The sequence below is a fragment of the Oncorhynchus keta genome, chromosome 1, assembly GCF_023373465.1.
Source record: "Oncorhynchus keta strain PuntledgeMale-10-30-2019 chromosome 1, Oket_V2, whole genome shotgun sequence".
In the NCBI taxonomy this organism is placed as follows: domain Eukaryota; kingdom Metazoa; phylum Chordata; class Actinopteri; order Salmoniformes; family Salmonidae; genus Oncorhynchus; species Oncorhynchus keta.
The window spans coordinates 93,816,555-93,838,006 of NC_068421.1; the positions used below are offsets into that span (position 1 = coordinate 93,816,555).

The 21,452-nt window shown below is 48.9% G+C and overlaps 1 protein-coding gene and 3 long non-coding RNA genes across 4 annotated transcripts in view; 2 read left to right on the top strand and 2 right to left on the bottom strand.

Moving 5' to 3' along the window:
* The window catches only part of farp2 (FERM, RhoGEF and pleckstrin domain protein 2), a 110,604-nt gene extending 94,374 nt beyond the window's left edge, over positions 1-16,230 (top strand). The window contains 4 exon segments of the mRNA XM_052466222.1: positions 2,936-3,075; positions 7,251-7,358; positions 13,055-13,206; positions 14,211-16,230. Coding sequence (XP_052322182.1) covers positions 2,936-3,075; positions 7,251-7,358; positions 13,055-13,206; positions 14,211-14,301 — 491 coding nt within the window. The 3' untranslated portion in view covers positions 14,302-16,230.
* On the bottom strand, positions 9,879-11,973 carry LOC127908330 (uncharacterized). The gene is made up of 3 exons (XR_008066848.1): positions 11,901-11,973; positions 10,442-10,483; positions 9,879-10,186 (listed from the first exon to the last, which is right to left on the bottom strand). It is a non-coding gene; the product is annotated as an uncharacterized LOC127908330 (long non-coding RNA).
* Positions 12,024-12,698, bottom strand: LOC127908329 (uncharacterized). Its single transcript, XR_008066847.1, has 3 exons — positions 12,558-12,698; positions 12,345-12,385; positions 12,024-12,083 (listed from the first exon to the last, which is right to left on the bottom strand). It is a non-coding gene; the product is annotated as an uncharacterized LOC127908329 (long non-coding RNA).
* Positions 16,231-18,931: 2,701 nt separating the features above from the next.
* On the top strand, positions 18,932-20,783 carry LOC127908326 (uncharacterized). The gene is made up of 3 exons (XR_008066844.1): positions 18,932-19,092; positions 19,155-19,617; positions 19,649-20,783. It is a non-coding gene; the product is annotated as an uncharacterized LOC127908326 (long non-coding RNA).
* Positions 20,784-21,452: the final 669 nt, after the last annotated feature.

Here is a 21,452-nt window from a genome sequence, read left to right on the forward strand (position 1 = left end):
ATTTAGGGAAGCATTGTGTTGGTCAGCTGTCACAGCTGCAGTATTTGGGGAAGCTGTCAGAGCTGCAGTATTTAGGGAAGCATTGTGTTGGTCAGCTGTCACAGAGCTGCAGTATTTGGGGAAGCTGTCAGAGCTGCAGTATTTGGGGAAGCTTTCAGAGCTGCAGGGTTTGGGGAAGCTGTCAGAGTTGTAGTATTTGGGGAAGCTGTCAGAGCTGCAGGATTTGGGGAAGCTTTCAGAGCTGCAGTATTTGGGGAAGCTGTCAGAGCTGCAGTATTTGGGGAAGCTGTCAGAGCTGCAGTATTTGGGGAAGCTGTCAGAGCTGCAGTATTTGGGGAAGCTGTCAGAGCTGCAGTATTTGGGGAAGCTGTCAGAGCTGCAGTATTTGGGGAAGCTGTCAGAGCTGCAGTATTTGGGGAAGCTGTCAGAGCTGCAGTATTTGGGGAAGCTGTCAGAGCTGCAGTATTTGGGGAAGCTGTCAGAGCTGCAGTATTTGGGGAAGCTTTCAGAGAGCTGCAGTATTTGGGGAAGCTTTCATTGGGCACGCAGAGCAGTGGATACACGGACTGTCCTCATCTCCTCACCCCATAGTCATTCTCCTGCACCTCCCTGCTCCACTCTCTCTCCCATGATTCGTCTCTCTCCTCTGATCTTTTCAGTTTTTCACCGTTTCATCACTTTCTTGCACTGAAGTCTTGTCTTTGTGGAAAACACTCCAATCAGAAGCATGTGTTCTTTATCTATGACCAATCTTGTTCCGTCTTTAACTAACTCCTCCCCTCCACAGCCCTGGCTGGAGGACTTTCTAATCTACTGTTTTGTTTCTGTCACTGAATGTAAACCTGCCAACTCATCCTATGTTGCTTTCCTCCTTCATCCACACCTCTTCCTCTCTCTCTGTCCTTTCTGCTTTCTGCTCCCTGTCCTTTCTTTCTCTCCCTCTCCTCTACTTGCCCTCTTTCTCTGTCCTTTCCTCTCTGTCGCTGTCCTTTCCTCTCTGTCTCTGTCCTTTCCTCTCTGTCTCTGTCCTTTCCTCTCTGTCTCTGTCCTTTCCTCTCTGTCGCTGTCCTTTCCTCTCTGTCGCTGTCCTTTCCTCTCTGTCGCTGTCCTTTCCTCTCTGTCGCTGTCCTTTCTCTCTCTGTCGCTGTCCTTTCCTCTCTGTCGCTGTCCTTTCCTCTCTGTCGCTGTCCTTTCCTCTCTGTCGCTGTCCTTTCCTCTCTGTCGCTCTCCTTTCCTCTCTGTCGCTGTCCTTTCCTCTCTGTCTCTGTCCTTTCCTCTCTGTCCTTTCCTCTCTCTCTCTCTGCTGTCCTTTCCTCTCTGTCCTTTCTCTCTCTCTCTCTCTGTCCTTTCCTCTCTCTCTCTCTGTCCCTTTCCTCTCTGTCCTTTCCCTCTCTCTCTCTGTCCTTTCCTCTCTGTCCTTTCCTCTCTCTCTCTCTCTGTCCTTTCCTCTCTCTCTCTCTGTCCTTTCCTCTCTGTCCTTTCCTCTCTCTCTCTCTGTCCTTTCCTCTCTCTGTCCTTTCCTCTCTCTCTCTCGCTGTCCTTTCCTCTCTGTCTCTGTCCTTTCCTCTCTGTCCTTTCTCTCTCTGTCTCTGTCCTTTCTCTCTCTCTGTCCTTTCCTCTGTCTCTCTCTGTCCTTTCCTTTCTCTCTCTCTGTCCTTTTTCCTCTCTCTCTCTGTCCTTCCTTTCCTCTCTCTCTGTCCTTTCCTCTCTCTCTCTGTCCTTTCCTCTCTCTCTCTCTGTCCTTTCCTCTCTCTCTCTCTGTCCTTTCCTCTCTCTCTCTGTCCTTTCCTCTCTCTCTCTCTGTCCTTTCTCTCTCTCTCTCTGTCCTTTCCTCTCTCTCTCTGTCCTTTCTGTCCTTTCCTCTCTCTCTCTCTGTCCTTTCCTCTCTCTCTCTGTCCTTTCCTCTCTCTCTCTCTGTCCTTTCCTCTCTCTCTCTCTCTCTCTCCTTTCCTCTCTGTCTCTGTCCTTTTTCCTCTCTGTCCTTTCTCTCTCTCTCTCTCCTCTCTCTCTCTCTGTCCTTTCCTCTCTCTCTCTCTGTCCTTTCTCTCTCTCTCTCTCTGTCCTTTCCTCTCTCTCTGTCCTTTCCTCTCTCTCTCCTCTCTCTCTGTCCTTTCCTCTCTCTCTCTCTGTCCTTTCCTCTCTCTCTCTGTCCTTTCTCTCTCTCTCTCTGTCCTTTCCTTTCCTCTCTCTCTCTGTCCTTTCCTGTCCTCTCTCTCTGTCCTTTCCTCTCTCTCTCTCCTCTGTCCTTTCCTCTCTCTCTGTCCTTTCCTCTCTCTCTCTCTGTCCTTTCTCTCTCTCTGTCTTTCCTTTCCTCTCTCTCTGTCCTTTCCTCTCTCTCTCTGTCCTTTTCTCTCTCTCTCTGTCCTTTCCTCTCTCTCTCTCTGTCCTTTCCTCTTCTCTCTGTCCTTTCTCTCTCTCTCTGTCCTTTCCTCTCTCTCTCTGTCCTTTCCTCTCTCTCTCTCTGTCCTTTCCTCTGTCTCTCTCTCTCTGTCCTTTCTGTCCTTTCCTCTGTCCTTTCCTTCTCTCTCTCTGTCCTTTCCTCTCTCTGTCCTTTCCTCTCTCTGTCCTTTCCTCTCTCTCTCTGTCCTTTCTCTGTCTTTCTCTCTCTCTCTGTCCTTTCTCTCCTCTCTCTCTGTCCTTTCCTCTCTCTCTCTGTCCTTTCCTCTCTCTCTCTGTCCTTTTCCTCCTTTCTCTCTCTCTGTCCTTTCTTCTCTCTCTCTCTGTCCTTTCCTCTCTCTCTCTCTCTCTGTCCTTTCCTCTCTCTCTCTCTGTCCTTTCCTCTCTCTCTCTCTCTGTCCTTTCTCTCTCTCTGTCCTTTCTCTCTCCTCTCTCTCTCTCTGTCCTTTCTCTCTCTCTCTCTCTCTCTGTCCTTTCCTCTCTCTCTCTCTCTGTCCTTTCTCCTCTGTCTCTGTCCTTTCCTCTCTGCCCCCCCCAGTGTTCTGTTCCCCAGCCGTGTCTCCAGAGCTCCCTCCTCGTTACCTGCTGGGTCAGGGCCAGAGACCCAACACCATCACACACGTCTGCTGGTACCGCAACCAGAACCTCTCACTCACTGATTATCTGCGCATGAACCAGGTACCACACTAGCAGAACCAGGTTCCAGACTGTAGAACCAGGTACCAGACTAGAACCATACTTGATCCATGTTAGAACCCAGTACCAGACTAGAACCAGGTACCGTGGTAGAACCGGGTACCAGACGAGAACCATGGTAGAACCGGGTACCAGACGAGAACCATGGTAGAACCGGGTACCAGACGAGAACCATGGTAGAACCAGGTAGCAGACTAGAACCATGATGGAAGCAGGTACCAGACTAGAACCAACCTAGAAGCAGGTACCAGACTAGAACCATGTTAGAACTAGGTACCATACTAGAACCAGGTACCAGACTAGGACCAAACACCAGACTAGAACCATGGTAGAACCAGGTACCAGACTAGAAGCAGGTATCAGACTAGAACCAGACTGGAAGCAGGTACCACACTAGAACCATACACCAGCCTGGAACCATGGTAGAACCTACTACCAGACTAGAACCATGGTAGAACCAGGTACTAGACTAGAACCATGGTACAACCAGGAGCCAAGCTAGAACCAGGAGCCAAGCAAGTACCAGGTACCAGACAAGAACCATACTAGAACCACAATGAGGTGCCATACTAGAAGCAGGTACCATTCTAGAACTAGTTACCAGACTAGAACCATGGTAGAACTAGTTACCAGACTGGAAGCAGGTACCAGACTAGAACCATGGTAGAAGCAGGAACCAGACTAGAAGCAGGTACCAGACTAGACCATACACCAGACTAGAACCAGGTACCAGACTAGAACCATGGTAGAAGCAGGTACCAGACTAGAACCAGATGAGAAGCAGGTACCAGACTAGAACCGCACCAGACTGCAACCATACCAGAACAATGATAGAACCAGATACCAGAATACAACCATACCTGAACCAGGTATCAGACTAGAACCATGCTAGGACCAGGTACCAGACTAGAATCAGGTACGTACCAGACTAGAACCATGGTAGAACAAGGTACCAAGCTAGAACCAGGTACCAGAATAGAACCAAGCTAGAACCAGGTACCATACTGCAACCATGCTAGAACAATGGTAGAACCAGGTACCATACTAGAACTGTACCAGACTGGAACCATACCAGACTAGATCAATGATAGAACCAGGTACAAGACTACAACCGTACTTGAACTAGGTACCAGACTAGAACTATGGTAGAATCAGGTACCATACCTGAACCAAACTAGAACTAGATACCAGACAAGAAACTTACTAGAACAGTGGTAAAACCAGGTACAAGACTAGAACCTTACTAGATCCAGTTACCAGGCTAGAAACATACACCAGACAAGAACCAGGTACCAGACTAGAACCATGGTGGAACCAGGTACCAGACTAGAACCATGGTGGAACCATGATATAACCAGGTACCAGACTAGAACCATGATATAACCAGGTACCAGACTAGAACCATACCAGAACCAGGGTAGAACCAGGTACCAGACTAGAGCAATGGTAGCACCAGGTGCAAGACTGGAATCATACTAGAACCAGGTAACAAACTATAGCCATTCTGGAACCATGCACCAGACTAGAACCATGGTAGAATCAGGCACTATAGTTGAACCATGATAGAAATAATTACCAAACTGATGGTAGAATTTCACAGGGAGACACCAAATGATGCATACAGTTTACTGATCTGCAGTGTTGGGGGAGCTACTCTGAAAAGATCGTTTACCAAGCTTCAATTACTTCTCACTGGAACAAGATGATCTACATTTAAGCTACCCCAAAGAAAAAAATATAGTTTACTTAACTAAAGTTACTTTGAAACAGTAGTTCACTATATCTAAACTACTTTGGTAAAAAAAATATATATATGAAAAATCTGAAATGTCAGACGACAAATCACAAGGACAGATCCCTTTGGGGTCATAGGTTAATGTGAAATTTAGCCTATTAAACACAGACTCCAGCGCCTTCAGAAGGTATTCGCACCCCTTGACTTTTTATACATTTTGTTGTCACAGCCTGAATTAAAAAATGTATTAAATTGAGATTGTTTGTCATTGACCTACACACAATACCCCATAATGTCAAAGTGGAATTATGTTTTTAGACTTTCTAACAGATTCGTTAAAAATGAAAAGCTCAACTGTCTTATTAAGTTTTGTTATGGTAAACCTAAATAATTTCAGGAGTAAATATTTGCTTAACAAGTCACATACTAAGTTGCATAGACACACTCTGTGTGCAATAATAGCGTTTTAACATGAATTTTCAATGACTACGTCATCTCTGTACCCCACACATACAATTATGTGTAAGGTCTGGCTGTCGAGCAGTGAATTTCAAACACAGATTCAACCATAAAGACCAGGGAGGTTTTCCAATGCCTTGCAAAGAAGGACACCTATTGGTAGATGGGTAAAAATAAAAAATCTGCAAATATTGAATATCCCTTTGAGCATGGTCAAGTTATTATACTTAACAAAAATATAAAACGCAACATGTAAAATGTTGGTCCCAGGTTTCATGAGCTGAAATAAAACCATCACAGAAATGTTCCATACACCAAGCTTATTTCTCTCAAATGTTGTGCACAAATTTGTTTGTATTTCTGTATTTCTGAACATTACTCCTTTGCCAAGATAATCCATCCACCTGACAGGTGTGGCATATCAATAAGCTGATTAAACGGCATGATCATTACACAGGTGCCCCTTGTGCTGGGGACAATAAAAGGCCACTCTAAAATGTGCAGTTGTCACCCAACACAATGCCACAAGTTTTGAGGGAGCGTGCAATTGGAATGATAACTGCAGGAATGTCCACCAGAGCTGTTGCCAGATAATGTTAATTTCTCTACCATAAGCCGCCTACAAAAATATGTCATTTTTGAGAATTTGGCAGTGCGTCCAACCAGCCTCACAACCGCAGACCTGATGTCAACGTTGTGAACAGAGTTGCCCCATAGTGGTCGGTGTGTTTATGGTATGGGCAGTCCACAAGTTACGGACAACGAACACAATTGCATTTAATGGATGGCGATTTTAATGCACAGAAATACTGTTCCAGGCCCATTGTGAGGTAACTATGAGCAACAGATGTGTATCTGTATTCCCAGTCATGTGAAATCCATAGCTTGGGGACTAACTAATTTATTTCAATTGACTGATTTCCTCATATATGAATTGTAACTCAGTAAATTGATGCATGTTGGTTTATGTTGTTCAGTATAATTCCACTTTGGATGGTGTATCAATACACCCAGTCACTACAAAGATACAGGCGACCTTCCTAACTCGGTTACCGGAGAGGAAGGCAACCGTTTTAGGGATTTCACCATGAGGTCAATGGTGACTTTGAAAAACCGTTAAACCTTTCAATGGCTGAGAACCTGAGGATGGATCAAGATTGTAGTTACTCCACAATACGAACCTAATTGACAGAGTGAAAAGAAGGAAGCCTGTACAGAGGCACTAAAGTAAAACGTCAACAGACAAAGAACCTTTTGTTCCGAATACAAAGTGTCTGTGGAAAATGTACTTTACTGAGCAGCACGCACCATATTTTTAAGCATAGTGATGGCTGCATCATGTTATGGGTATGCTTGTAATCATTAAGGACTGGGGAGTTTTTCAGGATGAAAAAGAAACGGAATGGAGCTAAGCGCAGGCAAAAATCCTAGAGGAAAACCTGGTTGTCTGCTTTCCATCAGACACTGGGAGACGAATTCACCTTTCAACAGGACAATAACCTAAAACACAAGGCCAAATCTACACTGGAGTTGCTTACCAAGAAGACAGTGAATGTTCCTGAGTCGCCGAGTTACTGTTTTGACCTAAAGATACGTAAAAATCTATGGCAAAACCTGGAAATGGTTGTCTAGCAATGATTAAAAACCAATTTAACAGAACTTTTAAGAATTTTGAAAAGAATAATGGGATAATGTTGCACAATCCAGGTGTGTAAAGCTCCGAAGTCGAGGGGTATGACTACATTGTGAAGGCACTGTATGTTTCAACAGAATTAGGCAAGTCTGTAGTTCCAGTAGTTAGCTACACAGCTACATGGTAAAATAAAACTATTGAAAACACAATCTAGATTTTCATTTTGTTCAACTAACACCAAGCTACTGCAAAAATGTTGACTTGAACTACAAGTAGTTCACTACTGTTCCACACTGCTGACTGTCCTGTCCTTTCCGATCCCGTCTTCAGAACCAGCTCTCAGGTTACCTCCTAAGGAAATTCAAGAACAGCAACGGCTGGCAGAAGCTCTGGGTGGTCTTCACCAACTTCTGTCTGTTCTTTTACAAGACTCACCAGGTACTGGCCACACACCGAACCCTGGCCACACACCGAACCCTGGACACACACTGAACCCTGAACACACACTGAACCCTGGCCACACACCGAACCCTGAACACACACCGAACCCTGAACACACACCGAACCCTGAACACACACCGAACCCTGAACACACACCGAACCCTGAACACACACCGAACCCTGAACACACACCGAACCCTGAACACACACCGAACCCTGAACACACACCGAACCCTGAACACACACCGAACCCTGAACACACACCGAACCCTGAACACACACCGAACCCTGGACACACACCGAACCCTGGCCACACACCGAACCCTGGCCACACACTGAACCCTGAACACACACCGAACCCACCTGAACCCTGAACACACACCGAACCCTGAACACACCGAACCCTGGAACCCTGAACCCACACCGAACCCTGAACACACACGAACCCTGAACACACCGAACCCTGAACACACACCGAACCCTGGACACACACCGAACCCTGGACACACACCGAACCCTGAACACACACCGAACCCTGAACACACACCGAACCCTGACACACACTGAACACACACGAACCCTGAACACACACTGAACCCTGACACACACCGAACCCTGAACACACACCGAACCCTGAAACACACCGAACCCTGGAACACACACTGAACCCACCCTGAACACACACCGAACCCACCCTGAACACACACCGAACCCACCCTGGCCACACACCTGACACCCACCCTGGCCCACACACCGAACCCGAACCCTGGCCACACACGAACCCTGGAACCCACCCTGGCCACACACTGAACCCTGGCCACTGAACACCGAACCCTGGCACACACTGAACCCTGGACACACACCCTGGCCACACACTGAACCCTGGCCACACACTGAACCCTGGACACACACTGAACCCACACTGAACCCTGACACACACTGAACCCTGGACACACACTGAACCCTGAACACACACCGAACCCTGGACACACACCGAACCCTGGCCACACACTGAACCCTGGCCACACACTGAACCCTGGCCACACACTGAACCCTGGCCACACACTGAACCCTGGCCACACACTGAACCCTGGCCACACACTGAACCCTGGCCACACACCGAACCCTGGCCACACACTGAACCCTGGACACACACCGAACCCACCCTGAACACACACCGAACCCACCCTGAACACACACCGAACCCTGGACACACACTGAACCCTGGACACACACTGAACCCTGGACACACACTGAACCCTGGACACACACCGAACCCTGGACACACACCGAACCCTGGACACACACCGAACCCTGGACACACACCGAACCCTGGACACACACCGAACCCTGGACACACACCGAACCCTGGACACACACCGAACCCTGGCCACACACCGAACCCTGGACACACACCGAACCCTGGACACACACCGAACCCTGGACACACACCGAACCCTGGACACACACCGAACCCTGGACACACACCGAACCCTGGCCACACACCGAACCCTGGACACACACCGAACCCACCCTGAACACACACCGAACCCACCCTGAACACACACCGAACCCTGGCCACACACACTGAACCCTGAACACACACTGAACCCTGGCTGAACCCACACACTGAACCCTGGCCACACACTGAACCCTGGACACACACTGAACCCTGGACACACACCACTGAACCCTGGACACACACTGAACCCTGGACACACACCACTGAACCCTGGACACACACTGAACCCTGGACACACACTGAACCCTGGACACACACTGAACCCTGGACACACACCCTGGACACACACTGAACCCTGGACACACACTGAACCCTGGACACACTGAACCCTGGACACACACTGAACCCTGGCCACACACCGAACCCTGGCCACACTGAACCCTGACACACACCCTGGCCACACACCTGGAACCCTGAACCCACACACTGAACCCTGGACACACACTGAACCCTGGCCACACACCGAACCCTGGACACACACTGAACCCTGGACACACACTGAACCCTGGACACACACCGAACCCTGGACACACACCGAACCCTGGACACACACCGAACCCTGGACACACACCGAACCCTGGACACACACTGAACCCTGGACACACACCGAACCCTGGACACACACTGAACCCTGGAACACACACTGAACCCTGGACACACACTGAACCCTGGACACACACCGAACCCTGGACACACACTGAACCCTGGACACACACTGAACCCTGAACACACACTGAACCCTGGACACACACTGAACCCTGGACACACACTGAACCCTGGACACACACTACCTGAACACACCGAACCCTGGAACCCACACACACTGAACCCTGTACACACACCGAACCCTGGAACACACACTGAACACCACACACCGAACCCTGAACACACACCGAACCCACCCTGAACCCACCCTGAACACACACCGAACCCACCCTGAACACACACCGAACCCACCTGAACACACACTGAACCCTGAACCCACCCTGACACACACTGAACCCTGGCCACACACCGAACCCTGGCCACACACCGAACCCTGGCCACACACTGAACCCTGGCCACACACTGAACCCTGGCCACACACTGAACCCTGGCCACACACTGAACCCTGGCCACACACTGAACCCTGGCCACACACTGAACCCTGGCCACACACTGAACCCTGGCCACACACTGAACCCTGGCCACACACTGAACCCTGGCCACACACTGAACCCTGGCCACACACTGAACCCTGGCCACACACTGAACCCTGGCCACACACTGAACCCTGGCCACACACTGAACCCTGGACACACACCTGAACCCTGGCCACACACTGAACCCACACACACTGAACCCTGGCCACACACTGAACCCTGGCCACACACTGAACCCTGGCCACACACTGAACCCTGAACACACACTGAACCCTGGACACACACCTGGAACCCCCACACCTGAACCCTGGCCACACACTGAACCCCACCACCGAACCCTGGCCACACACCCACCCTGGCCACACACACCTGGGAACCCACCCTGAACACACACCGAACCCACCCTGAACACACACTGAACCCTGAACACACACTGAACCCTGGCCACACACTGAACCCTGGCCACACACTGAACCCTGGCCACACACCCTGAACCCTGGCCACACACTGAACCCTGGCCACACACTGAACCCTGGCCACACACTGAACCCTGGCCACACTGAACCCTGAACCCTGGACACACCACACACTGAACCCTGGACACACACTGGAACCCTGAACACACACTGAACCCTGGCCACACACTGAACCCTGGCCACACACTGAACCCTGGCCACACTGAACCCTGAACACCGAACCCTGGCCACACACTGAACCCTGGCCACACACTGAACCGACACCCACCCTGGCCACACACCGAACCCACCCTGAACCCTGGCCACACACCGAACCCACCCTGAACACACACCGAACCCTGGACACACCGAACCCACACCGAACCCTGAACACACACCCTGGAACCCACCCTGGAACACACACCGAACCCACCCTGAACACACACTGAACCGAACCCCACCCTGAACCCACACACTGAACCCTGGAACCCACCCTGAACACTGGACACACGAACCCACCCTGAACACACACCGAACCCTGAACACACTGAACCCTGGACACACCCGAACCCACCCTGAACCCACCCTGAACACACACTGAACCCACCCTGAACACACACTGAACCCACACACACTGAACCCACACACACTGAACCCTGGACACACACTGAACCCTGGACACACACTGAACCCTGAACACACACTGAACCCTGACACACACACCTGAACACACACCCTGGACACACACTGAACACACACTGAACCCACCCTGAACACACACTGAACCCACCCTGAACACACACCGAACCCACCCTGAACACACACCGAACCCTGAACACACACACCGAACCCACTGAACCCTGACACACACTGAACCCTGAACACACACTGAACCCACCCTGAACACACTGAACCGAACCACTGAACCCTGAACACACTGAACCCTGGAACCCACTGAACCCTGGACACACACTGAACCCTGAACACACTGAACCCTGGAACACACACTGAACCCTGAACACACACCTGAACCCACACACCTGAACCCTGGACACACACACCCTGAACACACACTGAACCCTGAACTGAACACACCACTGAACACACCCTGAACACACACCGAACACACCCTGAACACACACTGAACACACCCTGAACACACACCGAACACACCCTGAACACACTGAACCCTGGAACACAACACACCCTGAACACACACCGAACCCTGAACACACGAACACCCTGAACACACACACCCCTGAACACACACCACCCTGAACACACACTGAACCCACCTGAACACACACCGAACCCACCCTGAACACACACTGAACCCTGAACACACACTGAACCCTGAACACACCCTGAACACACCCTGAACACACACTGAACCCTGACACACGAACCCCTGAACACACACCTGAACACACACCGAACACACCCTGAACACACACCGAACCCACCCTGAACACACACTGAACCCTGAACACACACTGAACCCTGAACACACACGAACCCTGAACACACCCTGAACACACACTGAACCCTGAACACACCCTGAACACACCCTGAACACACACCGAACACACCCTGAACACACACCCTGAACACACCCTGAACACACCCTGAACACACACCGAACACACTTGAACACACCTGAACACACCCTGAACACACCCTGAACACACCCTGAACGAACACACCTGAACACACTGAACACACCCTGAACACACCCTGAACACACCCTGAACACACCCACCCTGAAACACACTGAACCTGAACACACACTGAACCCTGAACACACCCTGAACACACCCTGAACACACCCTGAACACACCCTGAACACACACACACCTGAACACACGAACACACCCTGAACACACACCGAACACACACCGAACACACCTGAACACACACCGAACACACCCTGAACACACACCCTGAACACACACCCTGAACACACACTGAACACACCCTGAACACACACGAACCCCCTGAACACACTGAACCCTGAACACTGAACCCTGAACACACACTGAACCCTGAACACACACTGAACCCTGAACACACACTGAACCCTGAACACACACCGAACACACCCTGAACACACACCGAACACACCCTGAACACACACTGAACCCTGAACACACCCTGAACACACACCGAACACACCCTGAACACACCCTGAACACACACCCTGAACACACACCGAACACACACTGAACCCTGAACACACACCACACACACCGAACACACACCGAACCCACCCTGAACACACACTGAACCCTGAACACAAAACGGCTGGCAGCAGTTCTAGGTGGTCTTCACCAACTTCTGTCTGTTTTACAAGACTCAGCAGGTACTGGATTGGCGCAACACTTGACTTTTAATACTGCAGGATGGCTTTTTACACAACCAATTTACACGCTTGTTGTACTGCAAATGCAGCCTAGGTGCTTATAAACGGCTCAATTCAGACTCCTTTGCTGAGACCAAATGTCCTCTGTTGGTTTTATGTTGAGGTGTTCTCTGGATGTTAAGGTATCCCAGCCAACTGTCTAGTTCTGTGTTCAGGATGATTTCCCGCTGGCCAGCCTCCCGTTGCTAGGTTACACCGTGAGCAGCCCGGGAGAGTCGGACAGCGTCCACAAGGAGTACGTCTTCAAACTGCACTTCAAGTCCCACGTCTATTTCTTCCGGGCGGAGAGCGAGTATACATTCGAGAGGTATAGTGACCGTTTCATTCATTATTCGACTCCTTCCAACAATGCGTCATTATGATGGTCCTTCTGTAGCTCAGTTGGTAGAGCATGGCGCTTGTAACGCCAGGGTAGTGGGTTCGATTCCCGGGACCACCCATACGTAGAATGTATGCACTTTGGATAAAAGCGTCTGCTAAATGGCATATATTATTATTCCAGAACATTTCCTTGTTGGACGCATTTTAATTGTGAAACTTGTCCGCAGTTTTTGGCTAACAGGGTCAGTGTTACGGAGATGGAGTGGTGCTTTGTGTTTACACTATGGCTGTAATAGCTCTGATGTCCTCTCTCCCTCGCTCTCTCCCTCGCTCTCTCCCTCTTTCCACCCCCTCTCTCCTTACCCTCTGTTTCTCTCTTTCCCTCGCTCTCTTTCCCTCTCTCTCTCCTCGCTCTCTCCCTCTTTCCACCCCCTCTCTCCTTACCCTCTGTTTTTCTCTCTTTCCCTTTCTCACTCCCTCGCTCTCCCTCTTTCCACCCCCTCTTTTTCCCTCTGTTTCTCTCACTCACTCCCTCCCTCACTCTCTCTCCCCTCTCCCTCTTTCCACCCCCTCTTTTTCCCTGTTTCTCTCACTCCCTCCCTCACTCTCTCTCCCCTCTCCCTCTTTCCACCCCCTCTTTTCCCTGTTTCTCTCTTTCCACCCCCTCCCTCACTCCCTCTCTCCTCCCTCCCTCCCTCTCTCTCCCCTCTCCCTCTTTCCACCCCCTCTCTCTGTTTCTCTCCCTCCCTCCCTCGCTCTCTCTCCCCTCTCCCTCTTTCCACCCCCTCTCTCTGTTTCTCTCTCCCTCTCTCTGTTTCTCTCTCCCTCTCTCTGTTTCTCTCACTCCCCTCCCTCACTCTCTCTCCCCTCTCCCTCTTTCCACCCCTCTCTCTGTTTCTGTTTCTCCCTCCCTCCCTCTCTCGCTCTCTCTCCCCTCTCCCTCTTTCCACCCCCTCTCTCTGTTTCTCTCTCCTTCCCTCCTCTCTACAGATGGATGGAGGTGATTAAGAGTGCGGTCAGTGCTACTGGCAGGATGAGTCTCCTCATACCTAAAGGTCCCCTGCAGATGAATGGGAACTAACTGCGCTCTTTGATCTGATCTACTGCGGCTTAGAAGCTTCTATCTAATCTGTGTCCCAAATGGCACCCAAGGGTCAGTCCTAGAGAGCAAAGGCCTGTGCCCAATAGACTCTGAGACAATACTGTATAATACCATCCCTCTCTCTCCCTCTCTACGGTTCTCATTGGCATCATGTTAAAGTGGCACTCATGTCTTGGATTTATTTGGCAGATAAGGGCTCAGTGAGTGACTGGAAGTTATATACATATATATTTCATTCTTTCCTTATGGAATGGTCAACCATTGTTATGTGAGAATCTGTTGAAACAATGTATCAGCAGGGAACAGAGTAACATTCTAAATCCAGTAATTGGATACGTGGTTCAAGAGAGAAGGATATACCAGTGCTATCACGATCAACAAGGATGCTTGAGGACATCCTGTCAAGGATGAGTGTACACACTCAGCCAGCTGAGAAAGGGAACTAAAGCGAGACTCATAACCTTCTCATGGCAGCCAGTGTAAAACAACTACATCACAAAACATAGGATTGGTTTCCCACACTCGGATTAAGTCTAGTCCTGGCCTTTAAAAAAAGCATTTTTTAAAATGGAAAATCACCTTTTTGAAAGTTTTTTTACTCCAGAACTAGACTTAATCTGTGTCCAGAACTAGACTTAATCTGTGTCCAGAACTAGACTTAATCTGTGTCCAGAACTAGACTTAATCTGTGTCCAGAACTAGACTTAATCTGTGTCCAGAACTAGACTTAATCTGTGTCCAGAACTAGACTTAATCTGTGTCCAGAACTAGACTTAATCTGTGTCCAGAACTAGACTTAATCTGTGTCCAGAAGTAGACTTAATCTGTGTCCAGAAGTAGACTTAATCTGTGTCCAGAACTAGAGTTCATCTGTGTCCAGAACTAGACTTAATCTGTGTCCAGAACTAGACTTAATCTGTGTCCAGAAGTAGACTTAATCTGTGTCCAGAACTAGAGTTCATCTGTGTCCAGAACTAGACTTCATCTGTGTCCAGAACTAGACTTCATCTGTATCTGGAAAACTGTTTTATAGCGATTTATCCATCAGGTTATGTTCTAGAGAAGTTTATACAGCGTTAGTCTAAAGACTGTTGTTTCCTTTTAGCCAGTGAAAGCATTCTGTGGACAGTCGTCGTCGAGTCTGTATCGTGTCTGTCTACATGAAGATACAGGTGTCGAAAGGGAACTGGTAGGTGGAGGAAGGCAGTGATGATATTACGGAGGTGCAGAGCTTGTAGGATTTATTTGACTAGGGACTGTGGAAGGGTAACTAGCTGGAGAACAACCTCGCATACTCTTTCTTTATACCACGTTTAAAATAGCTGGGTAGCTCTGGTCCAGGGTGTTGTTTCTTCCACTAAGGAATTAGTGGAGGAATGAATGCCTTGGACCAGAGCTCTGGTACAGCAAGAGAGGTAGGGAGGTACCCAGTGAATGTCCTTTTTTTTTTTTGTTCATTGATAAAAGGCAGATGGTATTGTATGTTGAAATGAGTTAGGAACACAAGCAGTCAAATCTCCTTTTTTTTTTTTGGGTAACTTCTGTCATAGACTTGGGAGGCATTATTCCGTTGTTTTCAGAATTTCGTAGTTCTCATTTGTTCCGTTGTCACATGGAGGTATTAATGGCCATGGAGTTAAATAAATAAGAAATGGAGTGTAAAACACACAATTCTGTAAGGTACGATTTCCATTGAAGTGTTTCAAGGGGTCTATATTCATGTTAATAAATGTACAAGTACTTTGTTGGTCCCCGAGAGAGAAAAAAAAAACATTGTTAATGAAGTTTTCCTGTACTATCAATATGTAGTTCTATTTTATTTTTCATACATTGACAATTGTCCAACCTAATTCTGGCCTAATTCATAACCTCAAATGTTGTTAAAGTCAAATATACTTAAAGCATTTACTTGTTGTGTTATTGACTTGTTATTAGTCAGTGTTGGCCAGTTCTACTGTTTTTGTCTGATTTCCTAGTTTTTACGACAGCAGGAAGTCTGGAAGGAAGGTGCTACATTTGATTCATTTTTTGTTTGGCTTGCTGGGCTTGTATAGTTACTACCAATGTGTTCTGGATTATAGTTTAGTGTTTTTTTGTTGTTCATTTAACATCGGGATGACGATGACCTCGTAAAATTAATATGCAGTGTTATAATCCTAATATCTATAGTCTTTTTTTTAAGTTACGGATTCCATTCTAATATGTCGTTAAGGCTGAAGAGCTTGGATCGGTCCCAAATGGGATCCTATTCCCTATGGGCCCTGGTCAAAAGTAGTGCACTTTTTTTAAAGGGAATTAAGGTGCCATTTGGGACTCCTTCCACGTTTAGAAGATCTGTCGTGGTCTTGCTGTATGTAGTGGGCCTTGTGAGTATTGTGTTTTTAATAGGTGACAACAGGAGATCAGGATGTGTATATTCTCTAAGTGTCTCGGTGTAGAGCTGATTTAGGATGAGTTTTTTTTGTGTGTTTTTTTTCCCTTGTAAATCGTATGCATAAGAGGGGAGACCTTCTCCTAGATGATCACTCCTACTTTAAGACGCTAGATGCATCCGGGCCCCTGTCCGTTGGTCATCAGAAAGCCCCCCTCCCTCCCTTTTCCCCCATTACTGTCTACACATCATGGTATTATCTTTTGGTCTCCGGAGTGATAGGGGCCAGTGAGGTGTAAGTCCTGTCATCTTCCCATGTTGGACTGGAATGAATCACAATGTTTAGGGCGCACCTCTATCTCATCCCTGTGTGTGTGTGTCCCAAATGGCACTCTATTCCTTATATAGTGCACTACTCTTGACCAGGACCCATAGGGAATAGGGTGCCATTTTGAGATGCATCTCTGATCTACGGGGGGGGGGGGCGGCAGCAGCACCACCTCCTCTCTTAACTCCTTTCTCAGTTCATCGCTCTGTGTTCAGGTGTGCTAACCAACCAAGGCCTCACTGCCCCCCTTTCCCAGTTCATCTCTCTGTGTTCAGGTGTGCTAACCAACCAAGGCCTCACTGCCCCCTTTCCCAGTTCATCAATCTGTGTTCAGGTGTGCTAACCAACCAAGGCCTCACTGCCCCCTTTCCCAGTTCATCAATCTGTGTTCAGGTGTGCTAACCAACCAAGGCCTCACTGCCCCCTTTCCCAGTTCATCAATCTGTGTTCAGGTGTGCTAACCAACCAAGGCCTCACTGCCCCCTTTCCCAGTTCATCAATCTGTGTTCAGGTGTGCTAACCAACCAAGGCCTCACTGCCCCCTTTCCCAGTTCATCAATCTGTGTTCAGGTGTGCTAACCAACCATGGCCTCACTGCCCCTTTCCCAGTTCATCAATCTGTGTTCAGGTGTGCTAACCAACCAAGGCCTCACTGCCCCCTTTCCCAGTTCATCTCTCTGTGTTCAGGTGTGCTAACCAACCAAGGCCTCACTGCCCCCCCCTGTCTGCTGTTCCAGTCAGATGTTCTTCCTATTTATTGTGTAGCAGCATGTCCTTGGAGCCATTCTTGTTCCTGTTATTATTGCATTGATAACAAATAAAGTTGAACAGATGCAAAACAACAGTCAGGTTTTCTTTTCAAACTGTTTTTCCATGTTTGCTTTTAGCCTGACACCCAACGATACAATATTTGGAAGAATGGCCCCCTACGAGACTAGTTTGTCATCACCTGCAAAATACTAGTTTGTCATCACCTGCGAGGTTACCTGTCCCATCTGACCGCTCTACCAAGGTTACCTGTCCCATCTGACCGCTCTACCAAGGTTACCTGTCCCATCTGACCGCTCTACCAAGGTTACCCGTCCCATCTGACCGCTCTACCAAGGTTACCCGTCCCATCTGACGGCTCTACCAAGGTTACCCGTCCCATCTGACCGCTCTACCAAGGTTACCCGTCCCATCTGACGCTCTACCAAGGTTACCTGTCCCATCTGACCGCTCTACCAAGGTTACCTGTCCCATCTGACCGCTCTACCAAGGTTACCTGTCCCATCTGACCGCTCTACCAAGGTTACCCGTCCCATCTGACCGCTCTACCAAGGTTACCCGTCCCATCTGACGCTCTACCAAGGTTACCCGTCCCATCTGACCGCTCTACCAAGGTTACCCGTCCCATCTGACCGCTCTACCAAGGTTACCCGTCCCATCTGACCGCTCTACCAAGGTTACCCGTCCCATCTGACCGCTCTACCAAGGTTACCCGTCCCATCTGACGCTCTACCAAGGTTACCTGTCCCATCTGACCGCTCTACCAAGGTTACCCGTCCCATCTGACCGCTCTACCAAGGTTACCCGTCCCATCTGACCGCTCTACCAAGGTTACCCATCCAATCTGACGCTCTACCAAGGTTACCCATCCAATCTGACGCTCTACCAAGGTTACCCATCCAATCTGACGCTCTACCAAGGTTACCCGTCCCATCTGACCGCTCTACCAAGGTTACCCGTCCCATCTGACCGCTCTACCAAGGTTACCCGTCCCATCTGACCGCTCTACCAAGGTTACCCGTCCCATCTGACCGCTCTACCAAGGTTACCCGTCCCATCTGACGCTCTACCAAGGTTACCCGTCCCATCTGACCGCTCTACCAAGGTTACCCGTCCCATCTGACCGTCCCTCTGACCGCTCTACCAAGGTTACCCGTCCCATCTGACCGCTCTACCAAGGTTACCCGTCCCATCTGACCGCTCTACCAAGGTTACCCGTCCCATCTGACCGCTCTACCAAGGTTACCCGTCCCATCTGACCGCTCTACCAAGGTTACCCGTCCCATCTGACCGCTCTACCAAGGTTACCCGTCCCATCTGACCGCTCTACCAAGGTTACCTGTCCCATCTGACCGCTCTACCAAGGTTACCTGTCCCATCTGACCGCTCTACCAAGGTTACCCGTCCCATCTGACCGCTCTACCAAGGTTACCTGTCCCATCTGACCGCTCTACCAAGGTTACCTGTCCCATCTGACCGCTCTACCAAGGTTACCCGTCCCATCTGACCGCTCTACCAAGGTTACCCGTCCCATCTGACCGCTCTACCAAGGTTACCTGTCCCATCTGACCGCTCTACCAAGGTTACCCGTCCCATCTGACCGCTCTACCAAGGTTACCTGTCCCATCTGACGCTCTACCAAGGTTACCCGTCCCATCTGACCGCTCTACCAAGGTTACCCGTCCCATCTGACCGCTCTACCAAGGTTACCTGTCCCATCTGACGCTCTACCAAGGTTACCCGTCCCATCTGACCGCTCTACCAAGGTTACCCGTCCCATCTGACCGCTCTACCAAGGTTACCTGTCCCATCTGACCGCTCTACCAAGGTTACCCGTCCCATCTGACCGCTCTACCAAGGTTACCCGTCCCATCTGACCGCTCTACCAAGGTTACCTGTCCCATCTGACGCTCTACCAGAAGGTGGCAGTGATGTGTTGTTGACCTAATGCTCATATCGCCATGACTACTGCAGGTCGTTCTGTTCCCACTAGATGGCCAAGTTGCAAAGATAATTTAAGATGTGGGTAAGGCATCAAGGTTAGTTAGCAGTGTGGTTAAGATTCAGGTTAGGTTTAAAAAATATATTTTAAGATGAGAAATTGTATTAGGCTTTTGACTTGTCCAGCACTAGAGCAGAAGAGAGAGAATGGGGAACTCTGACACCCATAGCAGCTTACACAGCGACTTACCCTGGGAAACTACTCAAACAGGTGGAGGAATCTTATGAGAAGGTATTCTCTGGGCATGCCTAAACAAAACTCCTTATTCCACAGTAATATATGTATGTGAGGGTGTGGTGAAAACCGTTCGCACACAGGAAAAACCATCCTGGCTACAAACTTGTACAATAGTAACAAACAACATTAACTCCATGTGGAGACTGACTACGTCTTCAACAATACATTCTTTAGAACCAAGTGTTCTCAGAATGTGACCTGGGTTTGAGCCTCCGGTCTGCCGTAGCAGGGAAGGACCATTTTATTATATAGTATATAATATTTCTCCTTAAAAAAAATGTACTTTTTTTTTTTTTTTACCTTTTATTTAACTAGGCACTTGCCAGTTAAGAACACATTCTTATTTTCAATTACGGCCTAGGAAGAAGTGGGATAACTGCCTTGTTCAGGGACAGAATGACAGATTTTTACCTTGTCAACTCGGGGATTCGACCTTGCAACCTTCCAGTTACCAGTCCAACACTCTCTCCACTAGGCTACCTGCCGCCCCTACATGATGCATGGTCTTGATAACGTCAGTATATTTTTTTTGCCCAGGTTTTTATTGAGTGAACCAAAATCATGAACTGATAACAGAAAGAGAACACAGCATTTTTTTTAAATCCTGTTTGGACCATCAGGGAGGACTGTTGTGTGTTTGATCAATTCCAGGGACCGTCTGTAATCTTCACATGGATGCTCCCGAGAGCTACTACCTTTTTCACTTCCCTAAGATAACATTCAGTTTTAGCCAGGTAGGGAAGGAGAAGGGAGCGACTGTAGTGACGTGGTTTGAGCCAACTGAAACGGTGCCCAAGCTCTATGCCTGTTGACCTTCTGTTCTACTGTAGATAGAACATGAGCTCTCTGCCTGTTGACCTTCTGTTCTACTGTAGATAGAACATGAGCTCTCTGCTTGTTGACCTTCTGTTCTACTGTAGATAGAACATGAGCTCTCTGCCTGTTGACCTTCTGTTCTACTGTAGATAGAACATGAGCTCTCTGCCTGTTGACCTTCTGTTCTACTGTAGATAGAACATGAGCTCTCTGCCTGTTGACCTTCTGTTCTACTGTAGATAGAACATGATATGAAAGGTTCAGCATTTTACATTTACATTTAAGTCATTTAGCAGACGCTCTTATCCAGAGCGACTTACAAATTGGTGCATTCACCTTATGACATCCAGTGGAACAGCCACTTTACAATAGTGCATCTAAATCTTAAAAGGGGGGTGAGAAGGATTACTTATCCTATCCTAGGTATTCCTTAAAGAGGTGGGGTTTCAGGTGTCTCCGGAAGGTGGTGATTGACTCCACTGTCCTGGCGTCGTGAGGGAGTTTGTTCCACCATTGGGGGGCCAGAGCAGCGAACAGTTTTGACTGGGCTGAGCGGGAACTGTACTTCCTCAGTGGTAGGGAGGCGAGCAGGCCAGAGGTGGATGAAC